Genomic DNA, 22,915 nt, shown 5'->3' on the forward strand with positions numbered 1-22,915 from the left:
GACGGGGGCTAAATTTTTGCAGCCGGCTGGAGCGTTACCTCAGGGAGGTGGGCCACAGGGAAGCTGAGGCTGCCTGTCAGCAAGTGAATATCCCACTGCAGAGGCCCATCGCTGACAGGATCCACTCACCATCGGTGCGCGCCCCGGCATGGAGCCGCCGCGATTACTGGGTTTCAGCGCCGAGGAAAGCGCACGCACTCTACTGTTCTGCTGCCGGTGCAGGGATAGTGGGATAAACCTCAGTCCACTATTCCTTTGTTAGGGAGGTGGAGAGGAACCGTCCGCCTCCTTGTGCCATCCGCTTTAACCGTGGTGGGACAGTGGGGCTGCTCGGACGCCGTAGAGAGGGGCCTCTGAACACCCACAGAGTTCAAGTACTACGGGTGGACAGGGCCTGGCTCCAGGAGAAGATGCATAGAGGCAACACTCCATGTGCTCGCCTGCTGCTGGTGTGGGGAGATCAGGACCGTGAAGGAACAGTCGCCCCTGAAGTGAGCTCAGCCATGGCTTCCCATGTCGCAGGAGAAGGTACGGGGAGGAACACTCTGCGTGCTCGCCTGTTGATGATTCGGGGGAGATCGGAACCTTGAAAGGATCTGTCGCCCCCTTCACTCCGTTAACTAAAAAATAAAAAAATTTACAGAAAAGTAAAAAATAAAATAAAAACGTTGGGGTCTGAACCAGACCCAAATGCCTCCTACAGACACTAAGCAAGAAATGGTTAGCTGAGAGCCAGCAGGAGGGTGTATACTGCAGGGGAGGAGAGAACTTTCTTTGTATCATTTAGTGTCAGCCTCCTAGTGGCAGCAGCATACACCACGGTCTGTGTCCCCCAATGAGGCGAAGGAGAAAATATCATTCTGGCAGGGTATGTATTGTAAAATGTAAAATACAATGTCTGTAAAGAGGTGGAAGAACAAACACTCAGCTGAATCCAAGAAGTGGTATGGAGGTATAGCTGCTGGCTGGATGAGTGTTTGGCTGACCAGTCTCTAATTTGTATACCCACCTCTATGCAGGCATTATCATCCATGTGAGATTAGTGCAGTACTGCAAAAGTACTAATCTACTCTTATAAAAGGTACCGAGATAAATATATTGAATGTGCACAGGGTCATAAACCTTCTATTGAGCCCATATACCGCTGTGTGCATGCCCCATGCAGGAATTCTAGAGGAATCCTGAAGAGGTATCACGGGACCCAGATGTCCACCTTTCTAGGTGGCTGTGGCCAAGGGAAGTCATAAATTGCACCACATTGACATATGGCAGTTTTAAGGTGCAGGTCTAACGTCACCCAACTAAGAAAAGGCCTAAGAGAAAGATATCTAACTTTCAGCAAGTTGCTGCAAATCTATTGGGCAACTAAACTGTCACCATGAAGCCCCAGCCTTCATGGGCAGCTGAATTCCAGAAGACCGGAATACTAATGTGTATGAGGGGGCTTTGCATCAGATAATTTTTGGGCAAAGAAGGAACATAGACATTTAATTTTAACACCTGATACTTCTGTACTCCTGGAAGATAGGATGCAACAGAGGATTCATCAGCACCCCTCTTCCCAAGGTTTAAAAACACATGCAAACTCAACCGAACTGAGTGTTTGTACACCAAGGCTTACAAAAACAGCAAGTCTGATATGAAGGGTAAAAACATGCATACATCACAAAATCACAGCAATGATATTAGTAGAAGTTCACTTAAGAGGGTTTTTATTATCTACAATGAAAGATGCTATTCATGCATTTCATCTACCAGATCCAGCCGCTGTCAAGACTCTTATTCAATCCTCCGAGAACAGCAGAGTAAGAAGTACACTGTAGCCAGAATGGTTCTAGTAAAAAACGAGAAACTGACCAGGAACAGCAACATTAAAAGAAGAATAAGAAAGGTAATGGCCCTTAGAATGCCCTAAAAGCAGATATGATGCCGTGGAATACTCTGCATACTGAAGCATTATTGCCCATCATTTACAAACTGACAAGCCACCTATTAACCCCTTAATCTGGACATTAATCATTTTTGCAATTTTGTTTTATAGCCTCCCCTTCATTTTTCACCATTAAGTTTACCATTTAAGAACTTTGGTTTTTGTGTGGAATGAGCCGTAGTTGACCAACACTATTAATTTCACCACAAAATGTACTGAGAAGCAAGTAAAAAAAAAAAAATCAGAGTAGAGTGAAATGCTGCTGGTGGGGGTTAGGAGACAAAAAAAAAAAAAAACAAAAACAAAGAAACCGATTGCTCTAATTATTTTTGGGCTTTGTTTTTACAGCATTCATTCCATGTTAAAAAAAACTATGCAAGAACGTTTCCAGCTATAGCAAAAACAGTTTTTCCATTTTTTAGTTCTTTAAGAAATATATTTATATATTAGGACTTATTTTGGGGGTACACAAGGCAATTTAATCACGCTTTATTTGATTTTTATTCTTTGGAAGGGAATTGAGGCCTTTTTGGTTGGCAGATATAGCCTGATGGGGAGGAGCACATTTTGTTTTTTTTAATTTTAATGCTTAGAGTCAGCCTCCTGTCGGCGGCAGCGTACATCCATGGTCTCATGTGTCCCCCAAAGACGCAACTGAGAAATGGCAATTATGGCATTTGTTGTTTTTTTTTTGGGCATGTAATGTATGGTTTTAATACTGCAGACAATTAAATGCACATCTCTGAAGGCGCTCACTACACTTCTGAGTATACTGCTATATCAAATAAGACCGTGAGAAGGCACCTGACCCGAGTGCACGCAGCTGGACACCGGCATCGTGCATGCGTACACAGGATGCCAGCATCCAGATAGCGCTTGCTCTCCTGAGTGAGTACTGTCAATCAGAAGCGAATGAAAGCCCTAAATATGTAGATAAGGAGGCGTAACTGAGCACCAAACTCTTGGCTAATTCAAGTCTGCATTGAAGATTCCTGTTTTGCATATGAATTAAAGGTTAATTTCTCAGGCACGGTACCAGTAACAGATAGTGGTATAATGGCTTTTACAGGGGTCCACTACAACACTGTATTACCCATTGACCATGCATTTTGGGGTGACTGACTCCCTTTAAACTGTTACAGGCAGATACAGGCTCTGCTCCTGAGCCGGCTTCATTCAGCCCTTTGAGAGCTATGACAATAATATAGGTTATAGGTCGTTAAAGGATTAAGTTGTGCCTTTATGATAAAGTAAAAAGCATAAAACCTAGGCATGCCGTTGTTAGGCTTTCACCCATCACTATGAACCCATAGGCACCTTGAGATCATGTACTGACGTGCTGCTAAGTTAGCGGTCTGGGATCCTCCTGCCTTTGACTCAGCTTCTGCGCATGCGCCCACCGGCATTCTTCCATTCCCGCGGTTGTTCTGGTTTGTATCTAGACGCATATTAACCACCTGTTTCCCATCTCTACCAATTGACCGACCGCTACTTAAGACTTCCTGACCTGTTCCCCATCACTTCCCCTGACGAAGCTGCGTTCGGCAGCGATACGCGTGGGGCTCTCCCCACACCTTCTGGGTCCCGGGACCGTCTCCTCTACCTGCTGACCTTCTGACGACCGACGGCTGACGCCACGGACTGAACGACCTTACTGGGTGATAAAGATAGGCCAAAGGGCAGAAGGTGTATGTTAGAAAACTCTACTCTTGGCACATACGGAGGCTTGCACATATTTATGTGTTTCTGAAGTCATTTACCAGGCTCATTTGTCTGCTATTCCGGGAGCACTGCTTCTCCTTTAGCAGACGCTCCCTTTGATAGTTTTCTTATTGGGAGTATTATTCTTACCTTCTATTGCTCTTTAGTAGGTCTATTGGGGCCCCACAGCTAATATTAGCCTCCCCTATTTAGGGGCATTCTATTTTTCATTTGGTTTTCTGGGGACGCCCAGTGCTGATGTGTTTATTTATTGCTGTGTTTTATTTATTACTGAGCCATGCTTTACCCAGAATTGTGTAGCACTTTTGGTGTTTGATATTCCACACCCTAGGTTGTCCTTATATATTGATCTATACAGTCCAAATATTATATTTGTGGTGTGTTCTTTTTCTGTTACATATTATTGTAACTTGGGTCGTCTTTATGTAACTATTCATTACGGGACCTGCGGTGTGTCAGTTGTATTTTAATATGTTTTTATTTTTCTATTGTGCTTCTGTCTTGTTCTCAATAAACATTTTTGTAATTGTATTGTATTTTTGGGTGTGCACCCTATCCGCATAGCCTCTTTCTCTTGTTCTTTCCATAGGTTTCTCCGCTATGCATTGAGTAGCACCCCTTACTATAGTGGTTGCCCTGCATATCACTGGTCATTTGCCCAGTTGTGGTGCTCCCTGACCCCAATTTCCCTCCTACTAAGTTAGAAGAAGACATTTCCTTATCTAACCGCCTAGATGCAGTTGGCGACATTGAACGCAGTATGAAAGGGGGTAATATAATACAAGTAGCAGGACAACCCTACTGTAACACACTCAGCAGCAGCATTGGGAGCTGGCACACTGACAGCACTAAAGAGTTAATGGGGTTAACCATCCTCTCATAATCTGGCATCTCAGGCTTCTTACAAGTAGATATGAGCCAGAGATTAGACCTAATGAGCTGTGAAACGCTATCCTGGCAACAAGACGCTTTGGGAGGGTGCAGACACCTGGCAGGTGCGGAGCCCGGCCACTAACAAAAGGAGAAATGCTGGAGCTGGTTTTTAATTGTCTTGAAACAAAACCCTTGAATCACTTTAACACAAAAAGAACCGTAACAAAACACTTCAGGTTAAAATAAAAGCAAACTGAGGTGACTCACCCTACCATCTTAAGACGCCATGGATGCAATGTACAATATAAAAGGAATAAAAGTGTAAAATAAGGTTTATTTCCTGCGTGACGCAATCACACTTCAATTCTAGCATCTGATAGATAAAAATTTGTATTACACCAACGTGTAAGAAAATGATGGACGTGTCTCCTCACCTTGTGGGCAACTTGCAACTCTTTCGCCATCTCCTGGAATTTCGCCAACTGTATGGATGCCAGCTCCTGGCGTAGACGCTCCAGTTCCTGCTCCTGTTGCTGTAACCACTGCACCCTGGACTGCTCCAACTGATCTTGAGCCTCTTTCTCCTTCTCTTGTAGTCTATTGAGCAAGCATTGCTCCAGCTCTTCCACAGCAAGTGCATGTTCATCTCGAATCTTCTGTATCTCCGCCAGGTATGATGACTCCAAGCTGTCCAGCTTTACCAGATGTGAAGCTTCGAGGCTTTGGATGTGCGTTTCGTAGTCTAGGGCGCGAGCATGGAGCTCTTCTTGGTGCTTTTTCACCAACTCCGCTAACTGAATGTATGGTTGTTTGTTTAGGCTCTGGAGCTCTGAGAAGCCAGCGTTTGGATCTTCGGTAGAGCACAGTTCTAATAGGACAGCCGCTTTCTCCACAACGGGAGATTTTACAGTCAAGTCATTGTCACCAGATTCTAGATGGTGCTTCTCCTCAGAAGCACCAGAAATAAGCATCTCACCTGACTGCAAGTTAGGATCATCATTACCAGCCTCCTGATATTCCCCAGAGGCCGGCTTTATTAGTGTCTCTCTCAGGAGATCTTTCTGCAGCTTGGCATTTTCTGTGTGTACTTGTGCAATCCTAGAAGAGGACAATGACGAATTATTTAGAAAGGTTTCCTACAATAATGCAACAAGCTTCAAAAATGTTAAATTCCAAGCAAAACCTAAAAACTATTAAAATGCACAAAAAGGAATTAAATTTTAATACAGTGAAAGGTTCTAGTTTGTGTGTATGCACTCACATTAAAGTGGTTGTCCGGGACCTTTAGGGTATGTGCACACGCTGCAGATTTTGCTGCGGATCCGCAGTGTTTCCGCAGCTGCAGATCCGCAGCGGTTTCCCATGCATTTACAGTACCATGTAAAGCTATGGGAAATGAAATCCGCAGTGCACATGCTGCGGAAAAAAAACGCGCGGAAACGCAGTGGTTTATTTTCCGCAGCATGTCAATTCTTTGTGCGGATTCCGCTGCGGGTTTACACCTGCTCCAATTGAAATCTGCAGATGAAAATCCGCAGAAGAAACCGCAATAGAAACCGCGATAAATCTGCAGTAAAAACCGCAGCGGTTTTGCACTGCGGATTTATCAAATCCACTGAAGAAAATTCTGCAATGGAATCCGCAGCATGTGCACAAGCCCTTACAGTGATGGCCTCTCTTTCAGTTAGAAATTGATGACCTAACCGGTGGCAGTGTGACACCTGGCGTCACTACCGATTATCCTTTCCTGGTGCCGGACGGGAGTGCTCAGCTGTGGAGCTGTGCGGCACAGCTCAGTCAACGGTATAGTGGCAGCCACCACGTACTAAACATCCACCCCCTATTGATTTCAAACAGCGGGCAAGATGAGCAGTACCTGGCCGTGGCCATTGTACCATTGCCAGAGCGGTGCATCTCCCAAGGAGCCCTTCTGGCCATCGCCAGGAACAGCTGATCACTGGGCGTACCATAAAAGTATATATTGCCTAAATAATACCAATGAATACGTATGCACGGCACACAGCTCACCTTTCCTCCACTTCCTTCATCGCACATTCCTTCTCCTCTTTCAATCTTTTGGTAATCTCCAAGTCATCTGCCATCTTTTCTCTGACACACTCCAGCTCCTTAGCATGCTGAGCCTGCAATACCTCTAGCTGTGACTTTTTTACTTCTCCATCACCTTGCTCCTGTTTTTCATCACCAGATTTTGATCCGGACTCAAAATCTGTTTGGCACATTTTAACGCTCTGCTTAAAATAAATGGAAATAAGGAACAGGTTGCAAATATGCATGCCCTGAAAAGATCAGCTGGTATTTTTGAGATATATGCGACAGACTAACAATATTAGGATTTTTTCCCCCTGTAATTTTGCAGACGTGCAGAGATTTAGAATATCCATGGCCATAAGCAAGAAGGCTGCGTTACATTACCAATGTCAGCACAAAGCAGCAACGAAATGTGAGCATGTGGAGGTATGAGAAACCACAGACTGAGCACAAGGAAAATGTCGGATTGAACCGTGTACAGTTGCAAAACGTGCTTGTAGAAGAGTGACAGACAACACAAGTTATTTCTGAGAACTACCCAGTTTGCATTTATAGGGAATTTAGATCATCCCATTGGGAACAGAGATGATGTTTGAAAAGAGCTGCCGAATAGGCTAACACTACAGAAGCAATTCCCAATAAAAATACTTGTTAACTTAAAGAAGTAGTCTTAAAGGGGTGGGCCACATCTAGAACAACCCCCTCTCGGTCTCAATGCCTCCATCAAAATAAAAACACATACTCCTTTATGGTGCCGTTCCAGATGTGCCCACACTAGCCTTCCTGGGGATCACGTGAGGATGTAACCTGGCCCGAGCGCTGGGCCAAAATCAGCGCCATCTTCACTGTTCCTGGATTCAGACATATTCAACATCAACAAGAAATGAGAGCAGACAGTTCTGACTTCTTGGTTTCAAACGTATCGAAAATGATGAACAGTGACGCATGCTCTGATTTGGGCACAGTGCCCGTGTGAAGCAACATCACATCACATGAGCCCCGTGAACATGAGCGCCGACACCGCTGGAATAACGACAGCAATGGAGGGGAAAAGACGTGTTTTTTATTTTAATGTAGGCAAACATTCAGATTGAGAAGGGGGTTATCCTAGTAGTGGGCAGCTTCTAATGCAAATTTATGGCGTGAGCATGAGATATGGTATGAATGATAAATGTGGGACCGCCTTATCAATCTGAAGAGTAGGACCCCATCTATCACGACTATGGAGAGGTGGTGGTGCATGTGCGGCTCTGTTCTCTCCCCTGGGAGTTGCTGAAAGTCTTCAATATAGATTTAGGACCCAGAGGTGGGACGTAATTCTATCACCCATAACACATCTGAGATAGAAATGTCCATTTAAAATCAGTAGAAGTAGCTATTTAATGGAGTGACCACTATTGACAAATTAAAATTTACCATTAATATCTTGCACCTTTTGCCTTCAACAAAGTGCAAGTACACACATTACTACAATGCGTAAGGGGAAAACAAAATAAGGAAAATGTGACGTTCATTATTTAAAAAGGTATTGGAAAAGCTTTTTCAATAAACTAATTAAGATGAATCAAAAACAGCAAAAGTGTAACTGAGTCCTGTGTGATAGCAAAGTAATACACTCTGGGGTAACAGTAATTCTGAAAATAAATCAAAGAAAAAATAAAAATAGAAGAGGGTGACCAAACTTGCCTTCTTTAAAAGAGGATGGCGATCACTAAAGGGCGACCCCGAATTCATCACATCTCCATCACTTTGCCATTTTGCACCCAAGGTCTGATCGTTATCACCGAGAGCCTGTGCTTTTTCACCAGGCTTCATAGAGTCATGAGTGTTCTGAAGTTGCATCCTTGTTATCTCTACAAGACACGTTACAAAAGCAGACACATGAGCACCATTAGACCCTACTGAGGAGTCATTAACGCCATCTCTTTCATTACTGAGGACAAACAAGCTTAACACAGCTGGATAACAAAATGCAGTCATTCTGTGTATACTACTCATTGTTTAGAGCTGTAAAAATGTGCATGGTCAAACCAGCTATTTCCACGAGAACTAAACTGTTCATATCAGGGGTGGGAAACAGGGATTTTTGCGTACTCACCGTAAAATCCTTTTCCCCGAGCCACTCATTGGGGCACACAGACCGTGGGTGTATAGTGCTTGACACTAGGAGGCTGACACTAAGTTAACACAAAAAGTTAGCTCCTCCTCTACAGTATACATCCTCATAGTGGCTCCCAGAGAACCAGTTTGCAAAAGCAGTAGGAACAAATAGTAACAACAAAGAAGAGTACAACATGTCAGCTTAAAAGAACAGGCAAAAGCCATATAAGCCGATAGGCTTACAGGGTGGGAGCTGTGTCCCCCAATGAGCGGCTCGGAGAAAAGGATTTTACGGTGAGTACACAAAAATCCCTGTTTCTCCTATGCCTCATTGGGGGACACAGACCATGGGACATCCCAAAGCAATCCCTGGGTGGGAAAACAACAGAAAGGATTAGGCTTCATGCAACAACTGCCTAAATGTGCGCCACCGCTGCCTGCAGAACTCTTCTGCCCAGACTCGCATTCGCTGAAGCCTGAGAGTGAATATTATAGTGCTTTGCAAAGGTATGTAAACTGCACCAAGTCACAGCTTTACAGACCTGCTCCGCCACCACCTGATGCCGAATGGCCCAAAAAGCCCCCACCGCTCGAGTGGAGTGTGATCTCCGTTTGGATGGGCTGACTCCTGACTCGGTATGACTCCTAGATGGTGGAGCGAATCCACCTGGCTATCGTGGCATTAGAAGCGGCAAGACCCTTCCTGTAACATTCCTGGAGAACAAACAGAGCATCTGTTATTCTGAAGGATGCTGTCATTGAGACGTATCTTCACAGAGCTCTGAACAGCTCCAGAGTGTGGAGAGCTCTTTCAACTTTGTGAATAGGGGCCGGACAAAAGCAAGGAAGAACAATGTCCTCGTTAAGATGGAAGAGACGACTTTTGGCAAAAAGGACAGCGACGGCCTGAGGACAACCTTGTCCTGATGGAAGATAAGGAAAGGCGCCCGGCAGGATAAAGCGGCTAATTCCGAAACACTTCTGATCGATGTGATCGCCACAGAAAGGCAACCTTCCAGGACAGAAAGACCAGCAAAATGTCCTGAAGCGGTTCAAATGGAGGTTCCTGAAGGGCACTTAGCACCAAGTTGAGGTCCCAAGGCTCTAAAGGCATGCAATAGGGAGGAGCGACATGTGACACCCCCTGAAGAAAAGTCTTAACCTGAAGTCTTGAAGCCTTGCATCTGAAATAAGACCGATAAGAGCGGAGATTTGGCCGTTGAAAGAGCAGAGTGCCAGCCCGAAGTCCAGACCGGCCTGTAGGAACTCTAAAATGGTGGGAACTGAGAAAACAAGGAGGAGAAAGACCACGATCCTTGCACCAAGCAAAAAAATGTCTTCCAGGTACGATGATAGATGCGTACCGATGAGGGTTTATGGGCACTAACCATGGTGGACATGACCTGTTGAGAAAACCCTGCCTTGGTTAAGAAACAGGATTCAAAGGCCACACCGCTAAACACAGGGCCTCTGAGTTCTGGTGGTACACGGGGCCCTGAAAGAGCAGATCTGGCAGTCTCCAGGGTATGTCAGCGACAAGGCGTACCAACTCTGCAAACCAGGTGCGGCGAGGCCAATCGGAGCAACCAGGATCACTGTTACTCCTTCCGCCTTGATTTTCCTGATTACTCTGGGGAATAACGGTAGAGGAGGAAAAATGTACGGAAGGCGGAATTGGTGCCATGAAAGAACCAGAGCGTCGACACCGAGACCTCGGTATAAACTGGGGAACCTTGGCATTCAGTCTAGATGACATGAGGTCCACATCTGGGATCCCCTATCGAAGACAGATCTGGGAGAAGACTCCCGGATGGAGCTCCCACTCCCCCAAAGAGAGACCCTGATGGCTGAGGAAGTCCGTCGTTCAGTTTTCCACTCCTGGAATGTGCACCGCTGAGATCACAAGTGGTCGCTCTCTGCCCAGCGAAGGATGCGAATTACCTCAGACATGGCCACCCTGCTGCGGTTACTCCCGATTGATGTATGCCACAGCTGTGGCGTTGTCTGATTGGATACGGATGGGGTGACCCGCCAGAAGATAGAAGTGCTGCAGGGTATTAAAGGGAACCTGTCACCCCCAAAATCGAAGGTGAGCCAAGCCCACCGGCATCAGATGTATTCGGAAAGATGAGAGAAAGAGGCTAGATTATACTCACCCAGGGGCGGTCCTGGTTCTGTTCTGGTCTGATGGGCGTCGCTGTCCGGTCCAGGGCCTCCCATCTTCTTACAATGACGTCCTCTTCTTGTCTTCGCACTGCGGCTCCGGCGCAGGCGTACTTTGTCTGCCCTGTTGAGGGCAGAGCAAAGTACTGCAGTGCGCAGGGCCTCTCTGACCTTTCCCGGTGCCTGTGCACTGCAGTACTTTGCGCCGGAGCCGCAGCGTGAAGACAAGAAGAGGACGTCATTGTAAGAAGATGGGATGCCCCGGACCGCGACGCCCATAGGACCAAGAACAGAACCGGGACTGCCACTGGGTGAGTATAATCTAACCTCTTTTTCTCATCTTTCAGGATACATCGGGGGCTTATCTACAGTATTACAGAATGCTGTAGATAAGCCCCTGATGCCGGTGGGCTTAGCTCACCTTCGATTTTGGGGGTGACAGGTTCCCTTTAAAGCGCGCTGTCATAGTTACCTAGCTTCCCGGGTCCCTCGCCTTGTTCCTTTTCCTCCTCTTCTGGGTCCTCGGCAGCACTGGGGATCCCGTTCCCCACGCATGCACGCTAGGCCGCGCGCACTCCTGGCTTCGTTATGATGCCGGGTTGTACTGACCAGGAAGAGCTGTCCTGCCTGGGCACCGGCCTCCGGGTATATCAGGTCGCTTCCTGCTAGAAGAAGTGCCTGATTATTATTGTGTCTCTCCGTGCTCCCACCACGTCATTTAGGTTTCACTACGCCAGGTCCCTGTACGCTTCCAGTGCGCGCATGCTCTGCTCAGTCCCTGTACGCTTCCAGTGCGCACCTGCTCTGCTCAGTCCCTGTACGCTTCCAGTCCGCGCGCGTGCTCTGCTCAGTCCCTGTACGCTTCCAGTCCGCGCGCGTGCTCTGCTCAGTCCCTGTACGCTTCCAGTCCGCGCGCGTGCTCTGCTCAGTCCCTGTACGCTTCCAGTGCGCGCGTGCTCTGCTCAGTCCCTGTACGCTTCCAGTGCGCGCGTGCTCTGCTCAGTCCCTGTACGCTTCCAGTGCGCGCGTGCTCTGCTCAGTCCCTGTACGCTTCCAGTGCGCGCGTGCTCTGCTCAGTCCCTGTACGCTTCCAGTGCGCGCGTGCTCTGCTCAGTCCCTGTACGCTTCCAGTGCGCGCGTGCTCTGCTCAGTCCCTGTACGCTTCCAGTGCGCGCGTGCTCTGCTCAGTCCCTGTACGCTTCCAGTGCGCGCGTGCTCTGCTCAGTCCCTGTACGCTTCCAGTGCGCGCGTGCTCTGCTCAGTCCCTGTACGCTTCCAGTGCGCGCGTGCTCTGCTCAGTCCCTGTACGCTTCCAGTGCGCGCGTGCTCTGCTCAGTCCCTGTACGCTTCCAGTGCGCGCGTGCTCTGCTCAGTCCCTGTACGCTTCCAGTGCGCGCGTGCTCTGCTCAGTCCCTGTACGCTTCCAGTGCGCGCGTGCTCTGCTCAGTCCCTGTACGCTTCCAGTGCGCGCGTGCTCTGCTCAGTCCCTGTACGCTTCCAGTGCGTACGTGCTCTGCTCAGACCCTGTATGATTCCAGTGCATGCTCTGCTCTGTCCTGTATCCGGTACCCTCTATGTGAACCCTGCAGTGTCCTGAGTTCTCTGCGGCTGCTCCACCCATCTGGTCCTCGGTGAGTACCCTCATTCTCCTCGTCCTCGAGCCGCCCTTCTGGCATAAGAAAACAAGGTATGTCTCCCTCCTAGGCTTGCCCCTAACAGTCCCTGTATAGGGGTCTGTTCCACCTGGTCAGCTCAGCTCGCCTGGGAACGGTCGTCACCGCGATCCAGTGGGTCCACTCCAGGAATCATAACAGAATAATCAGGCCATGGACCCAGATGGTGACTCGGCTGCCGCTCAGAAGGAGTTTGTGTAATTGAGGGAGAATAAGGCTAGGTTCACATTGCGTTAGGGCAATTCGTTTAGCGCTAGCGGATTGCGCTAACGCAATGTTTATTTAGGGGCCGCGTTCAGGGGTCGCGTTAACGTCCCCGCTCTCGCAGATCCCCGATCTGCGAGAGCGGGGAACGGACCTCGGGCGCGCCACGGACGCTGCAAGCAGCGTCCGAGGCGCGTCACAGAAGAACGGCACATCACTAGCGCGAGCCGAAAAAGGCACGCGCTAGTGATGCGCTGCTGGTGAAATTTACATTGCTGTCAATGGGTGCGCTAACGGACCCGTTGCACGGCGTTAATTGCGACATTTTCGCCGTGCAACGCTGTCCGTTAGCGATCACCCACTAACGCAATGTGAACCTAGCCTTAGACACGTATAATGTCATTCATGAAGTCCATGGAATCTCGGTTGTCCGCTTCACAGGCCTCTGACCCTGGAAATGCTTCCCAACTCGCCAGTCTCCAACAAGAGCTAGTTAAACAGTGTGACACCCACTCACATATTAAGCTATATGGCTTCAATGGATGACCGTCTGCTCTCCCTTCAGTCTGCCGCCGCAGCCTCTACCCAAGCTCAGTCTCGTAAAACTGATCCCTCTCCGCACCCTCCACCCCATCTAGGTAAACCACCCCAGTATAATGGTGACCCCAAGCTGTGCCGGGGTTTTTTGAATCAATGCCGGATTTGATCTCTCTGGCCACAAGAAACTGATCTACGCTTCCAGGTGCGCTCCCGGGAGTCCGTCCGGGAGAGGAGGTACCATCGTCCGATTTCTTCCATTATTAGATCTCTCAGCCCGTGATCTGTGGCGTCCTCTTCCATTCCTGCGCCTATGCAGGTGGATCAGGTCAAGATGGCGGATAAGCGTCGGAAAGAGAGTTGCACAAGGGCTTTGCTTTTATTGTGGTATTGTGTCACATTTAGGCCATGTGTACACGTCAGGAATTTTTGCAGAAATTTTCTGACCCAAACCAGACTTTTTAAAGCAGGAAATCCGCATGCGTATTTTTCCACTTGTTCCCCCCGGAGCTTCCCCAATGCAATAATATAGGGGCAAAAACACGAAAAATCCACATAATGAACATGCTGCGTTTTTTTTTCCGCGATGCATTTTTTTTTTTTGCAGAAAAAAAACGCAACGTGCACAAAAATTGCGGATTGCATTCTAATAATAGGATGCCTTTTTGCGGTTTTATCGCGTTTTTATAGCGAAAAAAAAAAAAAAACATGAAAAATCCAGAACGTGTGCACATAGTCTTACTCCATTCCTGCCCCGTTTGGATGGGAAACTCCTCCACCTAGGTCAGGTAGGAGAGGCCTCGCTGGGTGTGTGCGACTCCTCTCTAGCTTTAACTATGTCTGTCCAGATAACTTCTGTGAATGGGAGCTACTGTGTCGGCGTATTTGGATTTGGGCGCGGCCGGCAACTTCATTAGTCTGGAGGAGGTTAAGAAGCACCGGATTCTGGTCAGGATTCTAATGGAGCCGCGTCTGATTTCTTCTGTTTATGGAAGGCCTTTAAGAGACCGTCATGAAGGTTACGGAAGAGGTGGAGTTGCAGGTGGGGGCTCTGCATCTCGAGAGAATCGCATTATACATCTTGCCCAATTTATCCCATGCAATTCTTCTCGGGCTACCTTGGCTGAGGGCGCATGAACCTATCCTGGACTATTGCTCAGGGGACCTTCTTCGTTGGGGCCAGCACTGCCATGATCAATGCCTGTTATCAGCTGGCTCTGCCAAAAATATCTTGTCCCATCTCCGCTCTGGCCGGATTACCAGTCGCTTATTGGTCCTTCTTTTGCAAGAGGGAGGCGGAGAGTTTTCCCCTGCATCGGCCATATGATTGCCCGATTGAACTCATTCCTGGCTCTACGCCTCCCAGGGTCAGAATACATGCGCTCTCTCCAGTTGAATCGCAAGCAATATTGGAGTATATTAAGGAGAAGCTGGCCAAAAGCTTTATCCGAAAGTCTTCCTCTCCCGCTGGCGCTGGATTCTTCTTTGTCAAGAAGAAAGATGGCTCACTTCGTCCTTGCACTGACTACAGAGGGCTCAATGAAAGTACCATCAAGAACAAGTACCCACTGCCAATGAGCTGATCGCAAAAAAGTCTAGCTCCTCGCAGACTAAGCTTGACCTCCGTGGGGACTACAATTTGGTCCGCATCCGTGCTGGAGATGAGTGGAAGGCCGCATTCAAACACCCGGGATGGGTACTACGAATATTTGTTCATGCCCTTCGGTCTCTGCAATGCTCCTGCAGTGTTTCAAAAGTTTATAAATGACGTCTTCCGAGATCTTTTGAATTCCTGCCTTGTGGTGTACCTAGAAGACATTCTCGTTTTTCTCTTCGGATGTGCCTACCCATAGACGGAACATGCATCAATTGTTAATTAGTTTGAGAGAGAATCGTCTACGCCAAGTATGAAAAGTGTCTCTTCGAACAGACATCCCTGCCTTTTTTGGGGTACATCATCTCTGATTCCAGTTTAAAGATGGATCCCGAAAAGGTGTCCAGCATCCTCAACTGGCCGCGACCCCTTGGGGTGAAGGCCATCTAAAGATTCCTCAGTTTTGCAAACTATTACAGGTACCTGAATAGCTAAGAGAATCCTTTATAGAAATTAAAACATAACTTTTAATACTACTGTTCTAAAAACATTTATGGACACACACAACGAACGTGATAAAGTGCAAACAGTGCATACCAGTGCTCAATAAAAAAATGGTTTTGTCTCACCAAATAGACATTTTGACAGGAGCCAGACGATGCTTTGAGGGGGAGAGGGGAGGAAGAGTTGTCTATACTACCCCAGTCGTGCCCCTGTGTTGCTCCTGCCCTGACAAGGGCAGTACCCAAGTCAGACTAAATTTGTACCCACCACAAGGAATTTGGACTTCCCTACGCGTTTCCTCTCACATAGGTGAGACTCATCAGGGGAACTGCAAAATTGTGGGATATATTATCAGAAAAAGGCGCCCCCCCATCGGGAGGTGGCTGCTATGTGTCCGGTGCTATCGGTTTTTAGCATGGTAGGGTCCTACCATAATCAGTCTATGCTAAAAACCGATAGCACCGGACACATAGCAGCCACCTCCCGATGGGGGGGGGCGCCTTTTTCTGATAATATATCCCACAATTTTGCAGTTCCCCTGATGAGTCTCACCTATGTGAGAGGAAACGCGTAGGGAAGTCCAAATTCCTTGTGGTGGGTACAAATTTAGTCTGACTTGGGTACTGCCCTTGTCAGGGCAGGAGCAACACAGGGGCACGACTGGGGTAGTATAGACAACTCTTCCTCCCCTCTCCCCCTCAAAGCATCGTCTGGCTCCTGTCAAAACGTCTATTTGGTGAGACAAAACCATTTTTTTATTGAGCACTGGTATGCACTGTTTGCACTTTATCACGTTCGTTGTGTGTGTCCATAAATGTTTTTAGAACAGTAGTATTAAAAGTTATGTTTTAATTTCTATAAAGGATTCTCTTAGCTATTCAGGTACATATTTCCTAGAGATTTATTAACAGTGTCAGGACCTGACACATTTTTGCTTGTTAGGAAACTATTACAGGTGGTTCGTGCCCCACTTCTCGTTGACCATGCATCGCTCGTCACTTATTCGCAAGAGAGCTGATCCCAGTGTTTGGTCTTCGGAGGCCAAGGATGCCTTTTTGACTCTGAAGCAAGCCTTCGCACAAACGCCAGTACTTCATCGCCCAGACACTAATAGACCATTCATTCTCGAGGTGGATGCCTCCTCCACAGGGGTCGGGGCTGTGCTCTCCCAGAGGTCGTCATCACTTGCGGATTCATCTCCAAGACATTTTCTACTTCGGAACGCAACTATTACATCGGTGACAGAACTACTGGCCATCAAGTTAGCGTTGGAGGAGTGGCAGCCTTCTGAAAGTCGCGGTACACCCCTTCATAATTTTCACCGATCACAAGAATCTTATACTCAGTCGGCCCAAAGACAAGCTCGGTGGTCCCTATTCTTAGCCCGTTTTGCTTTTGAGCTTCGCTTCCGTCCAGGCGAGAAGAACGTTAAGGCTGATGCACTGTCAAGGTTCTTCCAGTCGGCTGACTTTGAAGAGGAACCCATCCCACATTATTGATCCCTACAAAATCATCTCGGTGGCTCCACTGAGGATTGCTACCTTACTGCCGGGTATGACATTCGTCTCTGAGAAAGAAAGACAGAGAGGGTGTTGCACTGGGGACACTTCTAAAATTGCCGGTCATGCTGGAACTAAGACGACGTACTTTCTTATCTCTCGCCACTACTGGTGGCCATCCTTGCGCCAGGATGTCAAATAATTTTCAGCTTCCTGTCCTTTCTGAGCCCGAAACAAGATTCCCTCCTATAAAAATGAGAACTTGACTCGAATCAGTCAACCTCAGCTTGTAGGCTGCGTCATTGTCGCTCCGTATCTCCAACTCCTTCCATGTGTCTCTCCTTAAACCTGTGGTCCTTAACCGCCTTCATTCTTCTGTTGGTTCTTCTCCGCCACCTGTTAGCACAGATAACGGTTTTTGAAGTAAGAGATATACTAGGCAGGAGAAAGGTTAGGGGGAGAACCTTCTTGATTGATTGGAAGGGGTATGGGCCTGAGGAGAGGTCATGGGAACCACGGGAGAACATCAACGCGCCTTGTATCTTGAGATTTCTTTCCTGCCTTAAGAAAGGGGGGGATGTAAGGGAGGGGGTACTATTACGGCGCACTGTGATACTCACCTTGCTTCCCGGGTCCCTCGCCGTGTTCCTCCTCCTCTGGGTCCTCGGCTGCGCTGGGGATCCCTTTGCCCGCGCATGCGCACTAGGCCGCTTAGGTTGCGGTTGCGCGCACTCCTGGCTTCTTTATGATGCCGGGTTGTACTGACCCAGAAGCGCTGTTCTGCCTGGGCAGTGGCCTCCGGGTATATCAGGTCGCTTCCTGCTAGAGGAAGCGTCTGATTATTATTGTGTCCCTCCGTGCTCCCACCAGGTCCATTTAGGTTTCAGTACGTCAGGTCCCTGCATGCTTCCAGTGCGTGCATGCGTGCTCTGCTCAGTCCCTGTACTTTTCCAGTGCGTGCTCTGCCCTGGCCCTGTACGTTTCCAGTGCATGCTCTGCTCTGGCCCTGTACGCGTCCAGTGCATGCTCTGCTCAGTCCCTGTACGCTTCCACTGCGCACGTGCTCTACTCAGTCCCTGTACACTTTTCCAGTGCGTGCTCTGCTCTGGCCTTGTACGCTTCCAGTGAGTGCTCTGCTCCGTCCTGTATCCAGTACCCCTTTGTGTGAACCCTGCCGTGTCCAGAGTCCCGGATTTCCTCTGTGGCTGCTCCACCCATCTGGTCCTCGGTGAGTACTCTCATTATCCTCATTGTCCTCGAGCTGCCCCTCTGGCATAAGCTATCACGGTGTGTCTCCCTTCTAGGCTTGCCCCCAACAAACCCTGTATAGGGGGTCAGTTCCACCTGGTCAGCTCGCCTGTGAACGGTCATCACCGCGATCCAGTGTGTCCACTCCAGGCATCATAACACAGGGCCAGTCGAATAGCACGGATCTCCAGAATGTTGATCGGTAGCTTCGATTCCTGAATTGACCAGCGGACCTCAGCAGTGTGGTGGTGGAAGACTGCTCCCCAGCCCGAAAGATTGCCATCGGTAGTCACCACTAGCCATTGAATGGGTAGAAAAGACTCTCTCTCTCTTCCCCCCCCCCCCCCCAGTTGAGAGGATAGTTTAATGTCCACCACCTGAGTGTCTGTTTTACCTGCAGGGATAAGCGGCACCTTTGGGTCGAGGGAGAAAGGGTTTCTGTCCTAAGCTGCCAGAAGGGCATGTTGTAGGGGACGAAGGTGCAGTTGCGCAAAGGGGACCGCTTCCATTACGGCCACCATCTTTCCTAGTACCCTCACTGCAAACTGGATGGAGTGAGGTTAAGACTGACAAAGCGCTCGGGCTCCTTGTTGAAGGGCTAAGACTTTGTCAGGAGGGAGAATTAAAAACCCCCAAGATGAGACCAGGGACATGCCTAGAAAGGACATCTGCTGCGCTGCGACCGGAGAGGATTTGCTTAAGTTTAATCAGCCAGCCCAGGCGAGAAAGGGTATCGCAAGTAATACAAACTGACCCCGCGCAGTCGTGGAAGGACGGACCTTTGATCAACAGGTCGTCCAGATAGGGCAGAAAGATCACGTCCCGAGAGTGCAGGATGTACATAACAGCCGCCATGACTTGTTAACACTCTGGGGGCAGTAGCCAGGCCGAAGGGCAGGGCAATGAATTGGAAATGAAGGTCGTAAATGGCAAAGCGCAGGAATCTCTGGTGAGGGGGAAAAAAATTAGAATGTGCAAGTAAGTCTCGGAAGTCAATTAAGGCCAAAAATTTCCCTTCTGTCAGGGAACTGATAACTGAATGCAGAGATTCCATGCGGAAATTACAGACCTTGACAAACTTGTTTAGAATTTTGAGGTCTAGTATGGGTCTCACCTTTCCGTCTTTCTTTGGGACAAAAAGGTTTGAATAGAAACCTTTAACTTTCTGAGACTGGGACAATGACGCCATCGTGATGCAATGAGTCTATGGCCCGGGAGAAAGCCTCTGCCCTTGCCTCTGAAGACGGAGGACGGGATGGAAAAACTTGAAGGGGGCGTGTAGCAAAGTCGATTTTGTATCCTGACGACACCAGAACTCTGACCCACTCGTCGGAAAATATGGAAAGCCAGACAGTCAGCGTGAGGAAAATCTCTGGGACCTAGGGCCCTTAGGCCTCGACTGTTTGGGTCGGGGCTTCCAATGCTGGTTAGGTCTGTACGAGACGAGACGAGACGAGACGAGACCATCTCTTCGTGGAGAACGTCCTGAACCGGACGAAGTAGTGGTAGTGGCCCAGCTTGAAGTGGAGAGAAAGTAACGGAAACAAATTTGTTGCTGTCTCCGAAAAGGATGCCAGAGTCTGTTGGAGAAGGAATTTACGCTTTCCTCCCGTAGTATCGAAAATGAACTGATCAAGCTTTTCTCCAAATAAGCAACGGCTTTGATAGGGAAGTGAGGTGAGAGACTTTTTTGATGCAGAGTCTACCTTCCACTCTGAGCGATAATGACCTTCCTATAGAGATGGAATTGGCTACTGACTGAGCAGCACAACCGGCCGCATCCAAAGATGCATGTACCAGGTAATTGCCTGCCTGGGAAATTTGGTTGGCATGGCGCACCGCCACTGGAGGAAGGTTACTGATCCGAAGTGAATTAGCTACGGTCTCTGTCCAGAAAACCATAGCTTTAGCTACCCACACTGCAGCAAAAGATGGATAGAGAGCCAAACCTGAGGCCTCAAAAACAGAGTGGGCCAAGCCTTCCATCCGACAGTCAGTGGGATTTTTGATGGATGAGTCATCCGGCATGGACAGGAGAGTTTTGGATGCTAGGCGGGATACTGGGGGATCTACCACTGGAGATTCCACCCAGTCCTTTGACTGAACTCTGGAGAGAGCAAGAAGAGGAGCTGGGAGGCGACAAGGCACGTGTCCTCTCAGGAGACGTGCTACAGATCAGTTTTCTAGGTGCCTGACGGCTTTTAAAGTGCTTACGGCCCCTGCTAACCAACTGCTCCCGGCTTTGGGAATATCAGTCTACATCAGTCCTACAAACGCTCTGGTTCCCCGAAGGATCACGGATGGAATCAGTCGCTTTGGCCAGTGAAGCCATGGACTGAGACAGTTACGAAGCCCACTCAAGGGGACTAGGTACACTGAGCGCGGTGGTGGCGGAAAGCTCCTGAGCGCAGTTGGGGGCACAGGCATTGCAGAGGCTTAGGAAACACAGATTGGCAGGAAGAGCATGAAGTAAAGAATATAGCCATAGTCTTGTTAAGACTTTTTTGATGCCTTAGAAGGGTACATCATGTCCCAGCCTATGTGGCCCTATAATATTAGGGGCTGATGAGAAGGGGTACTGCCGAGAAAAGAAGGGGTTACAGCAGGGAGGAATCTAAAATGCTGCGCTACCTTACCCAGGTCTGTGTCCCCGCTCCTCCTGCGTGGACCCTGAAGGACACCTACTTGCTCCTGATGGCAGATAGTGCTGAGGCGGTCTGGGGGGAGAAAGATGGCCCCCGAGATTTGAGAGGCGCTTCTCGTGCTGTGCGAGAAGTGCCAGGATCGGTGGACGGAGCTTCCGCATCGCTTTATAGCGTGGGCGGAGTCGGGGGTTGGGGCCTAGAATAGGGCCAAAGCCGGGGACTAAATTTGCAGCGCCGGCTTGCGAAGAAGCCGTTGCACGCCCCCGCAATGATATTGGGTCCCCCTTACCCAGCGCCGCCCCCCCACCCCCACCGCCTGAAGGGAGCCCCCACACTTACCTGGAGAGGCTGCCGGGTGGTAGGTAAGGCAGCTTGCTGCAGGTCCTCCTGTGCTGCTGCTAGTTTGGACAGTGCAGGGATAGGGGGGAAAACCCTCAATCCACCATCCCTTTAAAAGGGCCACTGTCACCCCCCTCCAGCCGTTATAAACTAAAAGAGCCACCTTGTGCAGCAGTAATGCTGCATTCTAACAAGGTGGCTCTTTTAGTTTTTGGTTCAAGTATTCCCAAAATAAAGCGCTTTGAAACTTAGCCAAAATACCTGTCTTTAGCCAGGGAGGCGGGTCCTCACTCCCCAGCTTCAACCGCTACTCTGCCGTCACTCAAATCTTCAGGGTCTTTCGGCGCCACCCCCTCCGCGCTTTTTTCCCTCTTCAAAACCGGTGCCTGCGCTGTGTGTAAGCTCTGGCCGTGTGACGTCCCAGCCAGGCTTGCAGACTGCGCCTGTGCGAGCATTGCGGCCACCCACCTTGGGAATCCCAGCCCCGCAGTGTGTTATGCATTATGCACAGTGCGGGGCTAGGATTCCTGGGCATGCGCACTGCGTGTGTCAGCCTGTCACCCAGGTCCCCCGCCTTACAGCATCTGTATACTGTATTCAGCTGATCGTGCCTCCTCATACAGTACAGTATACAGACGCTGTAAGGCGGGGGACCTGGGTGACAGGCTGACACATGCAGAGCGCATGCCCAGGAATCCTAGCCCCGCACTGTGCATAATGCATAACACACTGCGGGGCTGGGATTCCCAAGGTGGGTGGCCACAATGCCCGCACAGTTGCAGTCTGCAAGCCTGGCTGGGACGTCACACGGCCAGAGCTTACACACAGCGCAGGCGCTGGTTTTGAAGAGGAAAACAGCGCGGAGGGGGTGGGGCCGAAAGCCCCTGAAGATTTGAGTGACGGCAGAGTAGCGGTTGAAGCTGGGGAGTGAGGACCCGCCTCCCTGACTAAAGACAGGTATTTTGGATAAGTTTCAAAGCGCTTTACTTTGGGAATACTTGAACCAAAAACTAAAAGAGCCACCTTGTTAGAATGCAGCATTACTGCTGCACAAGGCTCTTTTAGTTTATAACGGCTGGAGAGGGGGGGGTGACAGTGGCCCTTTAAGGAGGGAGGAGGAGAGGGACCGTCCGCTTTAACAGTGGTGGTGCAGTGGGGGCTGCTTGGAAGCCACGAGGTGGGCCTCTGTACATCCAAGGGGTTAATCCCCTAGGGTGGGACAGGGCTGAATGTCCGGCAATAGGCCTGGCTGTGGTAGAGGATGCAACACTCCATGTGCTCGTCCGTTGAAGATGTGGGAGATCGGTGCCCTTGAAGGGACAAGTCTCCCCTAAGAATCAACTCTGGCATGGCATCCCACATCGCAGGAGAGGATACGGAGAGGTTACACTCTCCGTGCTCACCTGTTGATGGTTTGGGGAGATCGAAGCCTTGAAAGGATCAGTCACCCCTTTGTCCAATGTAAAAAATAAAGTCAAAAGTGTAAAAATAAAATAGAGTTTTCGGTCTGAATAGCAGACCCGTCCGTGTGCATCCTACGGACACCAAGCAAGAATTGGTTCTCTGGGAAGCCTGCACGAGGGTGTATACTGCAGAGGAGGAGCTAACTCTTTGTTTCAACTTCGTGTCAGCCTCCTAATAGCAACCTGCATACAACCCATAGTCTGGGTCCCCCAATGAGGCGAAGGAGAAACTCATTTTCCCAAGAGGTCACACAAGACCCCGACTGTTGCAGAGGGTCGAACCAATAGGCTGAAATTAATTCAGCTCAATATTAATAACAATTTTATATTAATTGTATCACTTTATATTTATCAAAATTAAAACCTGTATGG

At 49.0% G+C, this 22,915-nt stretch overlaps 1 protein-coding gene across 3 annotated transcripts in view; it reads right to left on the reverse strand.

Moving 5' to 3' along the window:
• PCNT (pericentrin) overlaps nt 1-22,915 on the reverse strand; it is a 117,700-nt gene that overhangs the window by 80,179 nt on the left and 14,606 nt on the right. For 2 of the 3 annotated variants that reach the window (XM_077272404.1, XM_077272403.1), the window contains exons 13-15: nt 8,261-8,427; nt 6,554-6,774; nt 4,960-5,623 (exon numbers count right to left, since the gene is read on the reverse strand). In XM_077272404.1, coding sequence (XP_077128519.1) covers nt 4,960-5,623; nt 6,554-6,774; nt 8,261-8,427 — 1,052 coding nt within the window. The remainder of the gene's footprint in view (nt 1-4,959; nt 5,624-6,553; nt 6,775-8,260; nt 8,428-22,915) is intronic. The other variant, XM_077272405.1, reaches the window with a different exon arrangement.

The sequence above is a fragment of the Ranitomeya variabilis genome, chromosome 7, assembly GCF_051348905.1.
Source record: "Ranitomeya variabilis isolate aRanVar5 chromosome 7, aRanVar5.hap1, whole genome shotgun sequence".
Lineage (NCBI taxonomy): Eukaryota > Metazoa > Chordata > Amphibia > Anura > Dendrobatidae > Ranitomeya > Ranitomeya variabilis.